A 21,834-nucleotide genomic window follows, 5' to 3' on the forward strand; every position below is an offset into this window, starting at 1 on the left:
TATAATTAATGCTATAGAAAATGTTAAATATCTAATAATGCTGTTATTTGTTTAATAATATTGTTTATTATTTAATAATATTACTATAAACATGATAAAAACAGCAATATTTTATAAAATGTTTCAAATAATATTATATATATATATATATATATATATATGCTGTCTTGAAATAATATTGGATCTTAATAAAATTAAATAACCTGAATAAAATATAATATGAAAACCTATTTGGAAACTATGTATGTGTGTTTTTCTCGCAAAATCACAAGTATATTAACTGTGACATAATAAATACTACTAAAGAAAGCAACACAAAACAATCTATATAAACATAAATGAGAATATCAAATAGAATCAGTATTTATTTTTAACTCAACATTTTCCAACAGAAGCAACAACAATTAAAATTGATATATAAAAAAACTTTTCTTATAAGTTATAAAATTAAACTAAACAATCCAAAATAAATAAGCATTATAAATAACAACCATATGCTAAATGAGAAAAATTCGGTAAACATGAAAGTTATGGCAGTGTAATATTTACTATTCAAAAATAAGGAACAAAATACATGGTTTCTCAATGAGTATCAGAATGTTTAAGAAATGGAACTATATTACTAAGTTAAATATTAAATCTCACTCTGTCTCTCTTAAACTTAAATATTTACTCTGAAAGAAAAAACTTTTTTTTTTAAATAGATGACTATAATTATTTTTATAAAATACTTCCTATTAAAAATGTATAAATATTTCATGCATAACAATGACCTATAATTTTACAGTGAATAAAGGGTAAAATATATTACTTTGAGCATTTTTTTTATTTCAATAAAGTTTAGAAAACTTTAATGAGATTAGGAAAGAAAATTCCTTCACACAACATCACATTTTTTATGCATACAGTTATTTAATTTTAAAAACCGAAATCATTCATTCAAATCATTAAAAAAAATCAAACAGCTGAAAAATACAACTTTCTCTGCAAACAGGTTCAGTTTTAATGAATCAAGTAGCATAAATGAACACTTTCAAGCATTAGTCATAAAATTTTACATGAAACTTGGGAATGTGGTATGAAAAGCAAGCTAGTAAACTTTTTCAAAAGGATTTAATAACTCCATTCATTGCATTGCAATCATAATTTTTATAATTATAATCAATAAATAGAAAAAAATAAGGTATTACCATAGAAGTTGCTTTACATTACAGAAGAAATAAGGTACCAAATGTCATAATTATAATGTTTAAAAAAATGTGTACATCATAACAAGTACCACATTTAAAATATTTTATAAATAAAATCCTTCAAAATATTAGCTAATCAATATTACGCCTCAATATTTTCACACACAAGTGTTTCAAGAGATTCAATGATTAATTGTTTATGAATTTGGGGAGTGCAAGCTATTAATTCTTTTCAGTTCTTTAAAAATATATGACTTCAAATGCAGAATATGTATTTAAAATATTTGTCAACAATAAAAATATTTTTAATCAAACAATAGTGCCTCAATGAAAGTATGAAAAACATATATTTCATCACATTATTATAAAATCCAATGTAGGTTGCTGCAAACATGTCCAACATTTTTCATGCAGAAAATTCAGCTTTAAGCTACATTTTTTGGATGTGCTGCAATGATTCCAGCAAATTTTTGTCTCTCCAATTTTGGAAATAGATCCTAAAAACATACAGAATGACATATAAAGTAATATGAATTTAATTTAAAACACATTTTTAAAAACAGAGAAAATTATTATATGGAATTACAAACTGGAGAATAAAAATTATCTGATAATTTGTCAATTGAATAAGTTTAGTTTAATCAGATTATGAACAATTTTGAAGTTACATAAAAATTTAAAAAAAAATGGTGTACTGAGCATATTCAACTGAATACAAAGTAAAAAAAGGAAATAATTTCATTTATTAGATAACTCACATGTTTTAAAAATAAAGATATAGATTTATGTAGGGAGGCAAAGGAATTCAAATATATTTCTCTAATAAATATTTGCAGCTAGCAAAGTGGAAACGGAACTAACTTATGAGTTTCATATTTCAATAACTATAAAGGTAAAATCTTTTGAAAAAGTAGACAAACTCAAGAAAATTTAATTTTATTAATACATAATTTTTTCAAAAAAATTTAATGAAATACAATTTTTATAATATATCAATAAAACGTTCATTCTAACTACTCATGCATTTTAAATAACAGATGCTTTTTTAAGATATTTTCTCAATAATTAAATATTTAACAAAGAATCCATAAAATCTCTCAATCATTCCTCAATTTTATTAACATACAGAAGAATCATTGTATGCTCTGAGAATAAGAAAAATATAGTTTTTGGAAAAGAATTTTGAAAAATGAATGCATCATGTATTAAGCCTTCATTAGTCTATTAAATTAATAACAAGGCTCTAAGGCATTTAATGAATAGAATGATCTTTTGCTCATTCTATATCACCATCTCAAACTTTTAATCCATTACATGTAAATTACTAGTGTATTCTTTATGACTATCTTTTTGATACAGCAGTTAATAACAATTCAATATTTACACATTTAAAATTAGAAGATGCTAATTTAATTTCAAATATTTCAACAAATATTAGGAAGCCTTTTAAGTAAAGATAGTTTGACTACAATGAATTAATAATAGCATATATATATTAGCAAAATAATGAAATACAAATAAACCTAGTATTCTATACATGTATAGTCATTTAAATTATTTAAAGATAATCTTTTTTTTAATGAGAAAAATTTAATAAACAAATATATGTATAATATGCTTACATTTCTAATGACAATAACTGCATTTTGGATGGCAGCGGACGCCGTTTACCATGCATTTACAACCTCCACTTGTATCTCCTTTTCCCTGCAATAATTTGAAAATTTTAGTTTGAATCTTGGATTTTAATAAAATAATTCTACAGTTAATAAATGAAGTTTCAAGCTTTATTTTAACATGAATATAAAATATCCAAATCAAGAGTTTTCCTATAAATCATTGCACTGTTCAATGTTTAAAAGTGTTTCTGTTACCATGCAAGCAATGCTATTATCAGACAAGTGCCCCACTTTTAATTAAAAAAGTTTTTTTTTTCACCAATACTTTATAAGAATTTTAGTTAGCCTAAACATCTGTTAATTAACAGGATATAAATGAAAATGAAAGAATATAAACTCTTTTTTTATTATTAAATTTTAATTAAAATATGTAAATCCCCCCTCCATGAAACATCTTCAAATGCTAGAATCTTTAGTTACAAAAACAACAAAAGACAAAAGTACAGTAATAGCTTATTAATTTTGACATACCCTTTATCATTTTAATTGAAGATTTAAAAATGCAAATAAAATTATAGTTCCAACAAATAAGCCATTAAAAAAATCTATTACCAAAATATTAGCAGTGGTATGATGCATATCCATGTAACTATTTAAAAGAATGTTACATGTTATCCAGAAATATAAAATATCAGAAATGTTGCAGATCTAGTACTAAGCAATGTTCACAAAGGAGAAGCTTCATTGTTTTAAAAATGAAATTAATTAAAATTTCTAAAACACAGGATTCAGTAATAAAAATTATACATATTAAGATATGCATTACACCAGTCAAAGAAAAGCTAAATATTAATATTCCATAATTTCTTCCCATCATCTATTTCAAATGTAAATGTTCAAGACACTTATTTGAAACAGAAACAGAAAGTAAGTTATTATTTTTCAGGTTTAAAAAGTTTTCTAAATCAAATAAATTAATCTGTTATAATAGACTAGTGACAAGAGAAAAAATCAAAAGAAGAAAAATAATAACAATGTAATATTAGAAATATTTTATTTAATCCCCTTCTCTTTATCAAATTCCAAATAATATCTACTGTCACAAATATATGCTTTATTTGTGAAAATGAGTTAGAAACATTTTGATATTCTTAATTATCTGTAATTCATATATATTTTTATTAGAAACTCAGTGATGTCCAATTCAAAGCATTAAACAATAAAGTTTACACTTTGCTGAATGCATCCTTTTGGTGAAATTGAGAATATCTAGAAATGTTCTAACCTTATTTATTAAAATAAATATGTTACAAAGAGGGTTAAAGAAAATATACTCACCCCTGGCCCCCAACGTGGACCTTTAGTAACCCAACACACTTCTGTATGACACATAGAACATTTGAGCCAATCACAGCCCCATTTTTTCATCAGAATAACTTGACATTTAGGACACTCCATTGCTTCACCATTTTCAACCATGCTCTAAAATACATATGTTTCATAATTAGCATGATTTATTTTAATGCAAAAAAAAAAAAAAAAAAACATTTAAATCAAATAATAATTCAACCAGAACTTTACAAAAAGGAGTAAACCCAAAAATAGTTTTTTAGGGGTGGGGGAGTAAAAAAAGATTACATATTTATATAATTTTTTTTATTAATAATAATGAAATATTTTATGTTAATATTTTACATTAATTACATTCATTTTTTTACCAATAAGATGAATAAATATTTAACACAAATCTAGTACAAAAAGGTATTGATTTTTTTTCCCGAATTGATTCAATTAACAGTTCAAGTTAATCAAATTCTATTATGGCAATCTCTATTACATCTGAAATAAAATTTATTTATATTAATGATTACTTCATACAATTATATAAGTAAGGAATTGTAAAGAAAATCTCAGTATTTTCCACTAAATATATTATTTTAATGCTTCAACACATTACTGGAAGGAAGGACAAGATTTTAATCAGATTACAGGACATTTTATTTCATTACAGGACAATTTTTCTAGCAGAAAACAGTGGATCTAATATTTTCTAGAAGCTCTTTCAACTAACTTCATACTACAGAATCTAAATTTACAATATAATTAAAAAAATAATATCTAATCCTTCAATTTTACACTGTGTAATATTAAAGAATTTTTAGAGCTAATAATGGAAGATGGAAAAGAATGTTTGGAAAATATTACTGTGTAAACATCTGGCCACCATACTCTAAAGCAAAGCTATGATTTTATTTTGAATTGATTTTAGCTAATAATGAAAACGTTATTATATAAATAATAAAAAATGATCCTCTCTTAACAAAAACTGACCTGCAAGTACTCTTTAGTCTTTTTGGCTTCTTCACTGGTATCACTATTTAGTGCCAGTTGGTCTTGATATTGTCTGCAGTTTCTACCCTCATGTATAGCAGCACATGTAAGGCAATTGGTCCGATGACATACTGGACATAGGAAGGTATTAACATTGTCTTCAAAAAGGCACCAACCTGGACAATCAGGAGTCTTACAATGGAAACTGTCTTGAGCTTGACTTTCAGCTAAAGCCATACTTCTTTGCAGATGGCGCTCATAGACATCAGGATTAACCAACTGTAACAAAACAATCAACATGTCTAAGTATTTCAAAAACTAAAATAAGAAAACTATGCATTTTAGTAGTGAAAATAATAAATAAACAAATAAAGCATAAAATAAATATCAGACCAAGATCTTCTGCAATCCTGGATGAAGTTAAAAATAATCCGATCCTTTTGGTCTGTGTGCAAAAACCTAAATTCATTTTTGTTATCTAGCAACTAAGAGGTTTTTTAATGCTTCCGAGTTTTAAAACATATTTTCCTGACTTTTTTTTGGATACATCTAATATTCTCAGAATAATTTGCTTTACATAATTTTATTTATTTATTTCACAATACATTCTTAACTGGAATGAAAAATTGTTTTAATCCTTTAATTAAAATTAATGTAAAATAAAATTTAATGTTTAGAAAACAAAACATTATTTTCTATTAATTGAATTTTTGACAGGCTTAAGTTATGCAAACAATCCCCACCTTTTTTTTTTTTTTTTTTTTTTTTAAGCATAAAACAAATGTTTGACAAAATCTTCTGAAATCTTGGATGAAGTTAAAAATATTATTTTCTATTAATTGAATTTTGGATAGGCTTCAATTATACAAACATTCCCCTCCTTTTTATTTTTTATTTTTGCAAATAAACCAACACTAGAAAATGCAAGACTATCTAGGTTTTCTTCTAGAAAACCTTTCATATATCAGAATTGTTAATCAGTTTTATTCATAAAAGATACAATATAAAAGCACATATACATTGGCAGAGTGCTTAAAAATGAGATGATCTGCTTCCTTCCAATGAAATCTTCCCTAACTATACTGTTTATCAATCAGAACTAAACTATTTTTCCCCATTACAGTTCCAAATGTTAAGCATTCTGCTTCACTATCCCCAGACTGTTTTTAACTAATGTTAAACCAAACCTCAATCGTAACTCAATTCATTTTGAATTATCATTTCAATACCATAAATAATACAATAAAATGGAGTGAAAGAGTAATATTTTTTTAGATAAGGATATAGAATATAAAAGTAAATTAAATAATGAGCTACTTTATTGATAGAAAACAGCACTATTTGAATCTGAATTCACTTATATTAGATGTAAGATAATTGTGCTTTAGATTTGAAGGAACTGCTCAAATGCAGCATTGACAATAGCATATAGCAGAAATTTGGTCCCTCAGAAATTTAAATATAAACCATTTACCAACTAACTGGTGCATGTACAAAAATGGGAATGGCTTCCATTTTTAATTATCAGCGATTTTATTGGTTGCCAATAGTTTCATTCTGCTTATGAAAAAAATACCCATGAATTTTCAAGTTTGTTAATTACCACTACATATAAAATTTCAAATTTTAGGATAAATTTCCCTGATGTTTATCTCTTGGAATTCCCTAACCATACCCGATTTTCCTAGTAGATTAGCCACTTTGAATATATTTACATCTTAAGTGTACATTTTTTTATTCCTTAAATATTTTAACATTGTGTAAGAGTTTATCTACTACAATTTTGTTAGTTAATCTGCGACAATCATATCTGCAACATTGTTAACAGGATAATAGCCCATCTAGACAGATAGGCATATCTTCCAGTTTATAAGATTTTTTCAACAGACAAATAAGTAACAATGAATTCAAATAAAAAAACTAAATAATTGCAATATTTATACTGACACATTTGATTTCACGCTCCTGAAGATGACTTTCACAAGAGTATTCATCATTACGGAAAGGACATTTGATAACAGCAGTGTCTGAATATTGGATTGCACCAGACAGGCATTCCCTGAGGAAAAAAATAAAAATTCAGGAATTGGGCATTAAAAATGGTTTAAAATGTATCTAAAAATGAAACAAAAATTAAATTTAATTTGTCCATCAGAATTTCAACTTCTTTGTTATAAGGCACTTTTTTTTTTTTTTTTTTTCATTTTTACTTAACACGTATTAGAAATGCTTCGAGGAAGCGGTATATTTTTAAAAAAAGTTATTAGGAACTATAATGCTAACACAAACAGATAATTTTTCCAAATAAAGTAAAAATTACAAATGCCAAAAAGAAACTTCTACTAAAGGAAAGCTAACACTCTTCCAAAGAAAAAAATTAATTTGCTCATGCTTCTATTTCATGAAGCAGAAGAGAGTTGGTCAATAATATGATAAATAAAGGACCATGAAAACAAAATTCCAAATTAAGAGAATTTGGATTTTGACAAATCATTCATATTTTATCATAAAGTAAACTTTTAAAGCATAACAAAATCATGCATGTATAAGAAAGATAATATTGGATATATAGTTGTCACGGAGAATAAACAAATTAAGGTATGAACATTTTCTAATATTAAAAGATAAATATTTTGGATAAACATATTTTAATACATTACCAGAACAAGTTTTATAAAAAAAAATCAAAATGCTAAATTTTTTAATTAAATTCACAAATAAAATGACTAACTTGCAAAAGTTATGCAAACAGTCTTGAAGAATAATTCCTTCATTTGCCTCCACATCTAAGAAACAAACAGGACATTCAAATGGTTCAACATTAGCAACCAAATCAACATCATCTAAGGCTATAAGAGCACGATAATCAGTTTTCTTAGTGAATTCTTCTTCCCAAGCTTTGTGGTAGTCACTCTAGAACAATGAAAACAGTTTATAAACATCTCCATATTAAAAAAAAGAATTAGTATGCAGGTTAGACAGGCTAAAGAAAGTTTTTAAAAAAATTAGTTTAAAGTAAAGAAAAAAAAAGTGCCCAGAAACAAAAAAAAATTACAAATACAAGTAATACAATCATTTTAACATATATATACATGATCAAACACATTTAACTGATATTGAAACAGCATTGCATTTAACCGATTTATATCCAATTTCCATACCATAAAAGTTATGAAAACTCAAATTATTAACAACGATTATATATAAGTTTCATACATAATTTTTTTACATAACTTATAATTTAAAAACAAATGTAAAAAAAGAAAAAAAAAAAAGACATTTTTTTTCTATCTGGATTATCATATAAAGTTAGTGTGTGTGTAGTGGTGGTGTGAGGGGGGGGTGAATATTCTTCCCCCAAATATCAATGAAAAGCTTTGTAGATAAATCAACTTACTTTTGATTTTCTTTTTGTGGTATCATTTTGCTTGTCATGATTCTTACTTGGCGACTTCTTTCTAGAGTTCTTATTATGTGATTCCTCTAAAAAGCAATAAATAAAAATACATACATATAATTACATGATAACTTAGCATAACACCAATCAAAATAAATATGCATTAATCAAAATATATGCCAGAGGGGGAGGGGGAACCATTAAGGATCTAATTGGAAATACAGATGATTGCAGTGTAAATACATTTAAAAGCAATAATTAAAACAATGATAGGTATTAAAATTGTTCATACGAATACTTAAAAATAATTTTAAATTTAAGAAAACTAAAAAAACATATGGAAATAAAATTGATATCATTGAATGGTTAATTTTTTTAAATTAAAATATGCTTTGTAAGAAAATATGCTCCAAAGTTATTGGGGGGAAAACATCATAATCATAATTAATTTTTAACAAAAAAATCTTATCAAAATTTTGAAAAATTTTTGGTTAGTGAGCACTTATTACACAAGTCACTACCAGGTAAATTTGATAACTCTAACTTCAGTATTCTGCCATGTAGATTGTTTTGAATGATTTGTACACCACATGTCAGTATTAACAAAAAATAAATAGCATCTACAGGCATCAGCATATTAAAATTTCTGTCAATCAAAAGCAGTATACAAAATATGAAGCAAAGGAAAAAGAAAATTATTATAAAACAAGAAAAATCTCATAATATTTTTATGCATGTTTTAAAGAGGATATTCATTAAATTTGACAGATTTGAACAGTATCTAATTTTAAAAGTAAATTGATTTTTGCTTCCGGTAGTATATAATTATTTGAAATTACTTGTTTTGCATTATAAGTCAATGATTTAATAAACTATAATAACTGTTAAAAAGCTAATCATTTTTTTACAATGTCAAAAGTCTTCTTATTTCCAAGCAATGTGGAATCAAGCATTGAAGATGTCAAAACATATTCATAAGATATAAATTATTTAAATATACTAATTTTTCAGAATTTCATTTCTCAAGGTAGCTATATTTTGAGGATAAAAATTATATGTAGTTAATAAATTAACAAATGTGTAATCTGCCTAACAAAAAATGGTTCAAAATAAATTCAACTCTTTAGATCTACCATTACTCCATAAGAAATATCTAAATATAAATACAATCAATTTTATAATAAACAAAAAAATATTCAGCAATAAACTATATTACCAGTAGATTTTAGTCCTTTGGTAGGGCTCTCTTTCTTATCTTTATCCCTCAATTCAGGGGATTTGGGTTTGCGCTTTCGATTATGTCGAGGACTAGGTGTTTCCTCCTCACTACTGGAACTTGGAGGCTGTAAAAAAGTGGAGGCCCTACAAGGCAGAGAACGAGATTTAGAATCTTTAGCCATCACATAGAGAAGGATAGGGCAGCCTGCCTCTTTAACGCCATAGCTTGACAAGGAGGCATCCTCTTGCACAGCAAAAGAATCTCCAAGGATCCAACACTGTTGATGGCTAGGGAAATTATATTCAGCTTCTACCTAAAATTAAATTTAAGAAACAAAACATAATGAAAAAAACATAAAGTTTCAGAAAAAAAAGAAACATTAATATTAAAGAAAATTCATTTAAAAAATTTAGAGAACATTTTAAAAAATGCTATAAAACCACAACAATTTTACAATAACAATATTCAATTAAAAACATTGTTTTTTTTTCTGTCAATTTAACAGAAAAAGTAACAAAATGAAAATTCTTATATTCATTTGCAAACTAAATTGACTTAAAATTATTAATTTCAAAGCCAATTAATTATAGCTACAGTCTTAGTAAAACCAATACAAAGGAGCAATAAACTCTTAAGTATATCTTTAGGCACAACTGAAAAAATTGCATTTTCAATTTCTAAAGACTTATATCTCAAAAGTAGAAATTATCTATATCACATTGATATTTAAATTATTTTGCAGCTATAAAAATCAGTACCAATAGTATACAACAATGGTGAAGTACAGAAAAAAAAAAATTATCTCTCTCTCTCTGTCACATACAAACATCACTGTTAGAGAAGGAAAACAATACTTCCATAAAAAATATTTACAGATATTTACCTGTTTCTTTAGCTTCCTTAAAGACATGGATGGTGTTACCAATAAAGGTATAGGTCCTCTATGTGATGACTTATCTTCAATATAAAGACCCACCCTAAAAAAAATTTCATTTTTAGAATAATACAAATCTAACAGGAAGGAAAAAGAATAATAATCAAAATTTAGTACATCACTATTTAAGAGAAAGACCACTAGCCATTATTATTTTTAAACAAAAATGGTTATGATCATTACTTACATAATTGGTTGATCTGGTTTAAAGTCTGGTTTTGATGAACTTGGAATAACTGAAAGATTTCAGAAAATTACTAAGAATCTTTAAAAATTTAAAATAACACCCATAATATTTTACTTTTTGATGCTAAATATTGTTGTAAACCATGCATGGAAAATAAAATAAAATTATAAAACCTTAGTTAAGTTTCTTAAGTAAAAATCTTTGCTTAGTAAAAAATAAATCAACGACTATAAACTCCTTACACTCCAATGAAAGTATAATAAATTATTAACAAATATATTCAGATAAATTTTATTAAGAATACTTGGTAAATAATGATATTTCTTATCAAGGATATGTATTCATTTTATTATTAAAAAAATCTAAATAGAATAGCTTAATTTAAAAAAAACAATAAAATCTCTCTCTCTCTCTCTCTATATATATATATATATATATGAAATAAACTAACCTTTATTTGCATGCTCTGCCTTTTCTTGTAAAAGTGAGGATAATGCAGCTACAGATGCTTTGGAAGAATTAGGTAACTGAAATTTTTCAGAATGAGGTAAATGTTCAAGTTTTGGGGCAATTTTTTTCTTGGTACCTTTTGAAGTAGAAGTTGGTGAATGTTTTTCTGAACAATGTGAACAAGTATCATTCATTGACTTTTCTTGCTTTTGATCAGAAAGAATACCTTTTTTATGCTGTTTTGAATTTAAAATTTTAGAATTAGATTCTTCTATATTTCCATCATGTTCAGAAGTTTCATTTATTGATTCTTCAGCTATCGGCAGCAGCAATTGATTAGAGGAATAAATCAGATTTTGAGGCTTATTGTTTTGAAATTCCCATTTGGTAGGAAATGACTGAATATTTTTAGAGGTACTTGGCATTATAGAATTACTTTTAGAATCTGATGGTCCGTTTCCAACAATTTTTTGTTTTGGAACAGAATTTTCAACAGAGAGTCCATTACTTTTAGCAGACAGCATATTAAATGCATGGACAAACTCTTTCACTGATCCTTTGGTTGGTGGTTTCATTTTTAACTCATCAAACACAGTTTTCGATTTTTCACCACTATCTTCTGTAGATGCTAATGAACTATCTGTTGAATTTGCTTTTGATTCTTGAAGCATATCAATGGCTTTCATTTTTAAAGGAATTTCTGGAGGTTCATCTGTCAATTCTGATGAAGAAGTATCTTCTTCAATGGTATAGCAAACAGTATGAGGTGCAGATATTTCTTCTACTGTAACAACATTTGTTTCGGTCTTTTGAATGGATATCTTTAAGCATACATCACTGTTATCACTAGAATATTGTACAAAACTAGAAGATCTGGCCATGGAAGTATCTTCATCTATTCCATCAATAGCTTTCATGGCTTTATAATTAACTAAGCCATATTTATCATCACTGCTGTCTTCTGGAGAAAATGTGATTGAGCCACTGCTTGAATCATCAGACTCAGAACCTCTATTATTCTTTACATTATCATAATCCGATACATGTGGCCTTCTTTTTAAATGTTTATGAGTTTTTCTATGCCTGGAAACTTTTGATGTTTCTGGGTAATTCCACTCATTTGAATTTTTACGTTGTACTTTAGCATGCTTCGAACTGACAGATGGAAGATTATAATCATTATATTTACAAACTGCACCATTTTGGAAATTTCTAGAATCCTTTTTGCGAACAGATGCATAAATAGCTGAATTAGTTGTACTTAATGCAATGGGAGGAGGAGGTGCTCTTCTTTTTTTATACCTTTTCTGAACAGGAACTGAATAAGAAACCCCACTAGTAGATTTGACAGTTTTTGATATAATTTTTGTATTCTTATTTCGTTCTTTTTTACTATCTCTTCGTTCAACAGAATTGATAGAACCATTGGACAATCGCTTGGGAGTTTGTTCATCACCATTTATAGCAGAAGTTTTCTTATATTCAATAGGAGGTAAAGGAGCTGGTCTCTTTTTCCTACTTTTCTTCTTTAATTCAGGTACATGATTTGCATTCTCAAGAGACTTTCCAGATTGCTTCGAATTAGATGATTCATTTTTTTGTGAGCCTTTGGAAATACTAATAGATGCATATTCACTAAAAGAGGATAATCTTTGTCCTGTTAGAGATTGTGAATTGTTTGAAAGAAACACACTGGTAACAGACTTTCTGTCTTTAAGAACAAGTTTTCTACTTGATTTACGTCGATTGGTACCTAACAGCAAACATGAGACCCATTCTTTGAAACCATTCATAAACCTGAGACTAGTTCTTGGATTGAAGATTGATTCCTTTCGAGATATACTCAGATCACTATATTCTCTTGCATCATGATTTGGATATTCAACCACAGTTCTAGATTCATTATTAGGAACACTTAAACATTCATCTCTTGAATGTGATCTCGGCTGTCTTCCATACTGCCTATTATTAGGAATTTCATTTAGAATTCTGTTAGTAGGACCACAAGGCACACACACATTATATGCCTCATAAGGCTGATCTTCAAAATACATTGATCGTCGAGATGTAATTCTATCATACACAGGTGCATGATTGTAGTGATGACCATTATGATGAACATCATTGTGGTTGCATGTTGGACACTACAAAATTAAAAGGCAAAAAAAAAAAATCTTTATAGAAGACAATTGATAAATGAAAAATTAGATTTTTCAAAGCTTCTTATTTGATTTCCACTAAGTATGCAAAGCCTGACACATGCAACAAAATTTTGAGATAAAATTTTTAATTGAATATATAGAATTAAAATTGCATTAATTTAAATTCGTAAAAAAAAAAAAACTTACAGAAGTATACAGGCAAATCAGAAAAATATTGAAAACAATTTTTTAATTGAAAACATTTCACTGATAAAATATTTTATGCGATAGTAATGAATTTAATTTTATTAATTTGCAACAAATATCAACTTAAAAATGGGCAAATATGGCAAAATAAAAATGAGAGTAGTTTACAAAACACTAGGCTGATGAATATAACACTAAAAGACTGAAAAAAGAATAGAAGCACATCGAATTTAATAAATATCTATAGATAACTGATTGACAATATATCAAGTTGTCAATGCTTTAGATCAGAAATAGAGCAAGTCTAAAACTTTCACTTCTAATTTATACTAGATTTATACTAGTTAACTACATTTTGGGTGCAGTACTATTTTAAATATAATAATAAAATTCTTCAAAAATGTAATATAAAGTACAATTTATTAGTTAATCTTGCAGAAGTAGCTTAATGAAAAATCTATAAATTTTGGACAAATCTGCACAAAGGCAACATTATATAATAAGTACGTTAAAATGAACTAACCAAAATTTGCAAAATTTTAATCAGCAACAAAAATGAAAACTCCAAATTTTAATAAATGGCAATACACCTAATGAAATTCTGGTCATGAAATAAAATCATTAATACATGACTGTAAATTTACTGCTCAACTAAATGCTTCTTAGTATATCGCAAGAAAATGCACAACATGCATGTAATTACATTTAATGCAAACAACAATTACAAAGCAAAAATAATTACAGTCAATTACAATATTTAAAAAGTTATATTACAAATAATTAGCATGCTTCATGCTCCATTAATAAAAATATATGTTAGTCTACAATAAAAGAAAACATTTCAGAAAAGCATTTTAGAAATTTATTATGCATGTAAAAAATTATTTGTTTAAAAAGATTAGTTTGATAACATATATTCAATGCAATAAAAAATTTTCTTCAATAAAACCATTTAATTTTACATAATTTAGAGTTACATTAAGTAATTTTCAGTTGCAACAATGCAATATTCAATTAATCCAATATTTTATTAATCAATGCATATTTCTATGGAACACAAATGCGATTAACACAAAAAACATTTCACTTATGTTAGTAAATCATACCTGCACATTTCACAAATCATGCAAAAACCTGAAACAAAAAGAATATCTCATATAGAATTTGTAAAAGTTTCAATGTGACCAAATATGTGACAAAGTATAAATCATTCACTAAATATAAACATTTTCAGACAGTAAGTATAAAAATAATTTTATAAGATTTATATATGAAATCAATTAAAAAAACTATAAATATTTAAAGTAATTAAAGATGGAGCTGTCAGTTTGCTTATTACCTATGTATGAACCAATTAAATTAACAAATTGATTTTTTTTTATTTTCTCAAATTTAAGTATTATATTCACTTTCAAAACCTTCTAGAAATACTTTTACATGATTTTATCATGTGAATTAAAAATTAATTTCATACATGGGATAAACAATAAAATTAATTCCATTTTACAACCTAATATACAAAATCCCCACTGCTCATAATAATAATTAAAAAAAATGTGTGTTGGTTGATATTGTTATGTAATTTTTCCTTTCCTTGAACTTTAATAGTTTTCAAAAAAAATATTATTTTACATAATTTTTAACTATAAATTCCATTATAGCAACCAAATTCATATCTTATATCTTGTTTCATCAAATATTTAATTTTTTAAATGTTAAACATTATATAAAAAAAGAAATTGTCCATTATCTAAACAGTTTACATGAGGAATAAGTGAGAAATATGCTTCATTGATTTGTATCAGCATTGCTTAGGCAACTTATTTTTCTATTCGAACCCACAGATTTGTCTTTATTTTTCACATTTTTATTTTGCAATGTTTTTAACAGATAATTCTGGCAGTCTGGTAAAGACAGTATTGTAAAACCAATACATTAAGGTCTCTTGACTAGGTTTTCTTTTCTTTTTTTTTTTTAAATGTTTTTTCCCTCAGATAATAAAGAATTCAGGACTCAGCTCCATATCATATTTTACCTGCACACAAAAACTGGGTTTAAGGCAATCATATTTCAATACTGGAATAACTTAAAAAAATAACAATTAAAAAAATTTGGAGCAGACTACAGATTATACAAAATTACAAATTATTATACAAAAGCATATTCAAAAATGTACTTTTTCTAAAAGGTTTCCACAATTTTGGCCATTGTTATATATAAAATAAATAAAAAGATATTTTTTAAAGTGAGTTTTCTCCTACCAACAAGAAATTGAGATTGACAAGACTTGATTTGTATGTTGCTTGAAAAAAAAACCAAGGTATTTTACTCAGAAATGTGATGCTGAATTATGTTTGTCTTCTTGTTTTAAATTTTACTGCATGAAGGGTAAATTTGTAATAAAAAATTAAAGAAATGAATAATGAAAATAATGAATAATAAAAGAATGAATTAAAATATTTTTCCTTTTGTAACATTTCTTTTTTGTAAAAAGTTCTTTCCACCTCAATATTCCGGGGAAAAAAATCTGTTTTAAGTAATAATGTCATTTTTTGCAGTAAATAAAAATAACTATAAATTCATTTTTGTGATAGTCTTGACTATTTGAGTTTATATAATCAATTTAAATATATAATTGTTTTTAAAAATGCTTATTTTTTATATTAAAGGTCAGGATTTTTTTTTAACTAGTTAAAAATGCTTCATTGAAAAAATTCCGATGTTTAGGTTATACATTATAAATATCCCTATTATTAAACACAATAAATATCCCTAGTGAATCAGCTGGTGAAACAAGCTTACTAATATTAATTAAATTAGTATTAGTAGGTAGTATCAAATTAGAACTGCAACAAAAAAAATATTGATAGCATTATAGTTTTAAACAAAAATAATATGTCATAAAAAGCTTTAAGTACAAAAATCAATCTTAATTTCCTTACATATTCTTGCTTGAAGTCACCAAAAGTAGAATCCCTTCTTTTCCTATGAGCAAAATTAGAACAAGAATCTTGGAGACGTCCAAAAAATGATGTTCTCTCACCTAATAAAATTTGAAAATATCCTTAATATTTATTTTTTTTCCATGGCAAGATCCATTTGCTAAGTAAATATATATTTTCACATAAATAATACATGTAGAAGTACAGTTGACAATGAATTTATTATCAATTAATTAATTATTGAAGTTAAATGACTTTAAATAAGAAATATTTTTAAAATCATAGGATATTTAGTGAAAGTTTTTACTATGAGCACTATTACTCAAATCTTGTTAGAACAATTTAAATTTGCTTAATTTTCAAATAATTTTATCAGTTTTTCCTCTTTAATAAAAAACTACCTCAAAACCTTTTATTCTAGAAATAACAGAATAGATAATATTTTTTTACATATAAAAATGTTTTAATAAATTTACGGGTATACTTTTTAATAGAAAAGAGAAATCATGAATTTGTCTTTTAAATTCATGACTGATTTATTAAGGTAATGAAAAATTTCTTTTTTAATAATATGAATTCTCAAGAATAATAATCAATAATTCTAAGAACTTTTTGAAGCTTTTATAGCTAAATTTTACTGTAAAATTGATTTATTTTTTGCATTCTCTAACTAATCTAAACAACATTAAACAAATTTAAAATTCAAAAATTGTTTCTTTTTTGTTGTAACAGAAATATAATAGAATTTATAGTGATCCAAAAAATAAAATTAAGACTGTTTCAGTAAAAAAAAGAAATTTCTACTTTTAAAGATAAATAGTCTTTATTTATGTCCATATATATTATTTTTTGACCAACTAGTTACTCGTTGCAGAATATATCCATGTTCATATACAATAAATCACTATAACACTGCTTCTTAAACATGGATGAGTTTAGCCATCAATGTAAATCTCAAGATCTCATTCTCGATTCGATTGTAAAGAAAACACAAATAACAAAGAAAAACTCATATCTTCAAACTTCATTTTCTATTAAAAGTATACAAACTATGAATTACTAAAGCAATATTTAGTAGTAAGCATCAAAAATGGAATAAAAATATCAAAGCACAAGTAAATTGAGAAGAGGAATTTGTTTTTTAAAAAAATGACTGTTTAAATAATTACATTTAACAAAACAGCTAAATTTCATCAGTAGTATTTTAAAACCAGAATAAAAGTACAAACATCACTTGTATTAACAAGAAAAGAATTACAGCTACTCTTCCCCCTCCCTTTTTTTAAAAAAAAAATCACGTTCTCCCACTTCTTTCTTACAACAAAAGTAGTTCATTAAATAAGCATTCAACAGTTAAAGTGTATATACTAGTTGAATACAATTTATTTTTCAAAGCAAAGAATTAATATTGCATATCTAGGAAAATATATGAATTCTTCATTCACCTTGGACATCAATTAGTTTATTAAAATAAAGTAAAGCAAATCAAAATATCCAAAATATGTTACTTTAGAAGTGCTCTATAATAAAGTGTTACTTTACAAGTTCTAAAAATAATATACATTTTACATATGAATTATTAAATTATTTTCAAAAGAACATTTAAACATTTGCTCTTTATGTTATTATTTAATGATAAAAATTAAGATATTGAATATATTCAAGAGAATAATCTAATAAAAACTTTTTAATGCTAAGACAGAACTAGGTTTATTAAGAAATAGATTTTAAATTATTTTTTCTTTTATAATTATTTCTTATAACAAGCATGGTTAAATTTGAAATAAGTAGATACGCTAATAAAAACAAAAAAAGATAATGAAAAATCAAAACTAAAACATTTTAAAATTTCATAAAGTTATCATTTTTTATATTACAGAAAATATAATAATATCAAAATATACATATATAAAATAATCATGTCTGGAAATATGAAATGTCTCAATTTTGTGATATTAAAGAGTGAAAATTATTCTAACCATTACTAGGAGTTGGTGGACTGTCTACTTTAAGGAGATCAGACACTGGAAGGAACAAGGCATGTCCAGGCCGCGATGTAAAAAAACTACGGCCTCTATAATCACCATTTCCCCCATTTGGCATGACATTATCCTAGAAATAAAAATATATAAAATGAAACAAATTATATCCAGCTGCATAAATTATAACTAACCCATTGCTTAAACAGTCAATCACTAAATATTAAGACAAAAGAAAATTTACAAGAAAGTGATGCAAAAATTCAAATATACAGAATAGATAAATATGAGAGAGTTGGCAGCAACCATTTGAATTTTCCAGTTTTCAAGAACAGCAAAATTTGATGTATGTGAAAGACTTTTTTAATACATATCTGGAATGGAAACATTTTGTTTCAAATAAAATAATTTAATACCATTTAAACAAGATGAATTTATTGTTTATCATGAAAAAAAAATGTTAAGAATGCAGATTATTTATGTTCAGAATGACAAATACCTGTACTCAAATAAAGCTACACATCTTATTTTTGACTCAGAAATTTATAAAAATCTTTATTGCATACAATGCAAGCTAAATTTCAAAAGTACAGTAAATTAGTTTACCAAGAAGTAATATATATCGATATGATATCTAGTTTACCAAGAAGTAATATATATCGATATGATATCTAAGAAGGCAATTTGCATGGAGGAAAAAAAGAGAGAAAGAAATAATTATCTTATTAATTATCAATCCAAAATCTTTTTGAAAATAATTTGCTTTGAATCATAACATAATTAAGCAATTCTTAGAGCCTATTTAGGGTGATCCTATCCTTCAATCCTAAAGGATAAAACAATAATGGCCTCTATCTGCCGATGAATTGTTACATCACATATTAGGCATTTCAACAATCTATTACTCTCTAGTTATGTAATTCAAACTGACCACTCGGAATTAAAATGAGTACTTTTTATACTGATTATTAAATTTAAGTAACAGCAAAAGAGAAAACAAAGATTTACATACAAATTCAACACCTGCAGTCCACCCATTCGAGACGGATGGTATTCGACCAATCCAGCGAACAATTCCAGACGCTGCACGTGTCTCTGTCAGCCATAAAATACGATTCCCTAATGAAAGAGTGGGTGCCTCTGGTTCTTCTTCCAGTTCATCAGGAACATCTATTAAATCAGAAAAGATTCCGATATTATATGATTAATTGTATACATATACATAAAGTATATATAAATATTATTAAGCACATATGTAGGTTTGTAGGAACAAACTAATTCTAAGCATCTAACTCTTAAACAATGTAGACAATTTTATTCATAATGATTTCTTCTATAAAATTATTTCTAAATTAATTGTTGACATAAACATATATCAATAATATTTCTATACATGCTTCTGTTATTTTCCATTTAAAAAAGAAAATTTTACAATTAGAGTAAATATTAAAGTATTTTTGCCCATGTATAAGGTAGAAATTTATATTTCCTAAGAATGTAAAAGAATAATATCAGTTATTAATATAACTTATATGATATACATTATTATTGCATTTAATTTTTTCTCCTAGCATTTAAATATGAAAATACATCTGCATTAAAATAGTATTTACAGTCTTTCATGATATTTTTGTAACAAAAAAACAAGTAAGAAAATCAGAAACACTTATCTTACCAGAATAATGAGGATGAGCATAATTTGCATGATGACCATAAGACTGGCAATGATGAGAACCTCGTTCACAGAGATCACAAGACATCTTAAAAGATTATAAAAGATGTCTAAATATTACCAATATAGTGCTTCGAGGCTTATGGTTGAAAAGGACTAGGTTTATAAGACACAGAGATAAAATAGCTAGACTTTCAAAATAGAGCTTTAAAAAAACCCATAACCTAAGAGTAAAATAATCCAGTTGCTAATATATTTTAATTAAATACAAATAAGAAACTTCTAACCACTTAATTTATTTGTCTGCAAAATTTATATAAATGTTTTCAAAAAGTCTCACATATCCAGTTTTACATCTCTCACAGAAAAAATAATTGGAAAAAGTATATGTTCTAATGGTGTCATTTAGTTGTTTCAAACATATTTCTTTAAAATATATCAGTAAAGTGGGTTTTCGATTACAACAACATAATTATATTTTTAAAAATGCAATTTTTCCCCTTTTAAACCTCCTTTCAAACGATGTTAATTCAAAATAATTAACAACCGGATCCAAGAAAAAATTTCACCCTTTCCCTGTACTTTCGATGTTAAATTTAAAACTTGAAAAGAACACATAATTTTTGTAAGCAGAAAAATTAATTTATTGCAGACAATTAAACTTTTGTTTTATTAATAATGGAATATTAATAAAATATAAAATTTCTATGTATTCATTACATTTCTATATATGGATACGAAATAAGTAATTATTAGAGTTATTTTATATGTTTTCGAATCTATTAAAATTTTTCACAATGCTGCAATTATATATTTTGAAATGGCAGGAAAAAAACAGAAAATCTTCTATAATAATAATAGAGAATAGAACTAAGTTTAGTCTTCATAAAATTTTCATATCTTCTATCAACTAAACAATATTCAACAACAATTTTAAACATCTTGCGTAACAATTTATTAAACTTACAAAATTAGTCATAATTTTAAATTTTTGAAGGTAATAAATGATTTGCAAATCTTTTAAAGAAAGGTTACTTTACAAACTTTATAATTTTAAGTCTGCTAGCTGAATAGTTATGAAAATCATTTAAAAACTTTTATAGATAGAAATAATTTAAGTTAAGGCGAGACAACATAATTCAAGCATGAAATTAAATACTTTAGTGAATTAAAACAGACTACAAATTATGCCTACAATCAAAAGTTTTACGGCATGGAAAAGAAAACAAAAACAAAAGTAAAGGCACGACGGACAGAAAAAACAAGAAAGATGATATTATGAAAGTTGAGCTGATTACGAACTGCATGTTTCTACATATTAAAATAAGTATCTTCTAAACTTAATATAAATAGAAAATATTCAAGTAAAAATATAATAAATATTTTAAAACTATAATAATTAATTTAAATAAATGTGAAAATTATTGAAAATGATTAAAGTATCTTCAAAGTTGCGTCACTTTATTTCCTCTTTTTCACCACACATATGGCAATGCATCAATAGTTTTTGTTTTCGATTAAAACAGAAAGTCTCGATGCTTTCAATGGTTATGGGATAACAGCCTA

General features: G+C 25.6%; 1 protein-coding gene across 3 annotated transcripts; it reads right to left on the reverse strand.

The window, feature by feature from the left end:
* Window positions 1-446: 446 nt before the first annotated feature.
* On the reverse strand, window positions 447-21,519 carry LOC129972258 (uncharacterized). Of its 3 annotated transcripts, none has more exons than XM_056086324.1 (16): window positions 21,464-21,519; window positions 20,272-20,356; window positions 19,609-19,766; window positions 18,597-18,729; window positions 16,618-16,718; window positions 11,329-13,471; window positions 10,878-10,926; window positions 10,640-10,733; window positions 9,754-10,069; window positions 8,538-8,623; window positions 7,872-8,053; window positions 7,088-7,199; window positions 5,141-5,419; window positions 4,148-4,291; window positions 2,813-2,897; window positions 447-1,687 (listed from the first exon to the last, which is right to left on the reverse strand). In XM_056086324.1, the coding sequence occupies exons 2-15, from the start codon at window positions 20,354-20,356 to the stop codon at window positions 2,817-2,819; spliced, it is 3,963 nt and encodes a 1,320-aa protein (XP_055942299.1). In that variant the 5' UTR covers window positions 21,464-21,519; the 3' UTR covers window positions 447-1,687; window positions 2,813-2,816. The 3 variants fall into 3 exon arrangements, with proteins under 3 accessions (XP_055942299.1, XP_055942298.1, XP_055942300.1); XM_056086323.1 differs by lacking the exon at window positions 21,464-21,519 and adding an exon at window positions 21,236-21,348; XM_056086325.1 differs by lacking the exons at window positions 18,597-18,729; window positions 19,609-19,766; window positions 20,272-20,356; window positions 21,464-21,519 and adding an exon at window positions 14,782-14,809 and having other exon boundaries at window positions 448-1,687; window positions 16,618-16,717.
* Window positions 21,520-21,834: the final 315 nt, after the last annotated feature.

This window comes from Argiope bruennichi, chromosome 6 (assembly GCF_947563725.1).
Source record: "Argiope bruennichi chromosome 6, qqArgBrue1.1, whole genome shotgun sequence".
Classification (NCBI taxonomy): Eukaryota; Metazoa; Arthropoda; class Arachnida; order Araneae; family Araneidae; genus Argiope; species Argiope bruennichi.

Excerpts from the sequence above, each read along its gene's own strand:
- LOC129972258 (XM_056086323.1), bottom strand. Across the intron at positions 13,472-16,617 it reads GTGACTTCAAGCAAGAATAT|TGTCCAACATGCAACCACAA; the intron begins GTAAGGAAATTA and ends TTAATTTTGTAG. Across the intron at positions 7,200-7,871 it reads TGTTTGCATAACTTTTGCAA|GGAATGCCTGTCTGGTGCAA; the intron begins GTTAGTCATTTT and ends TTTTTTCCTCAG.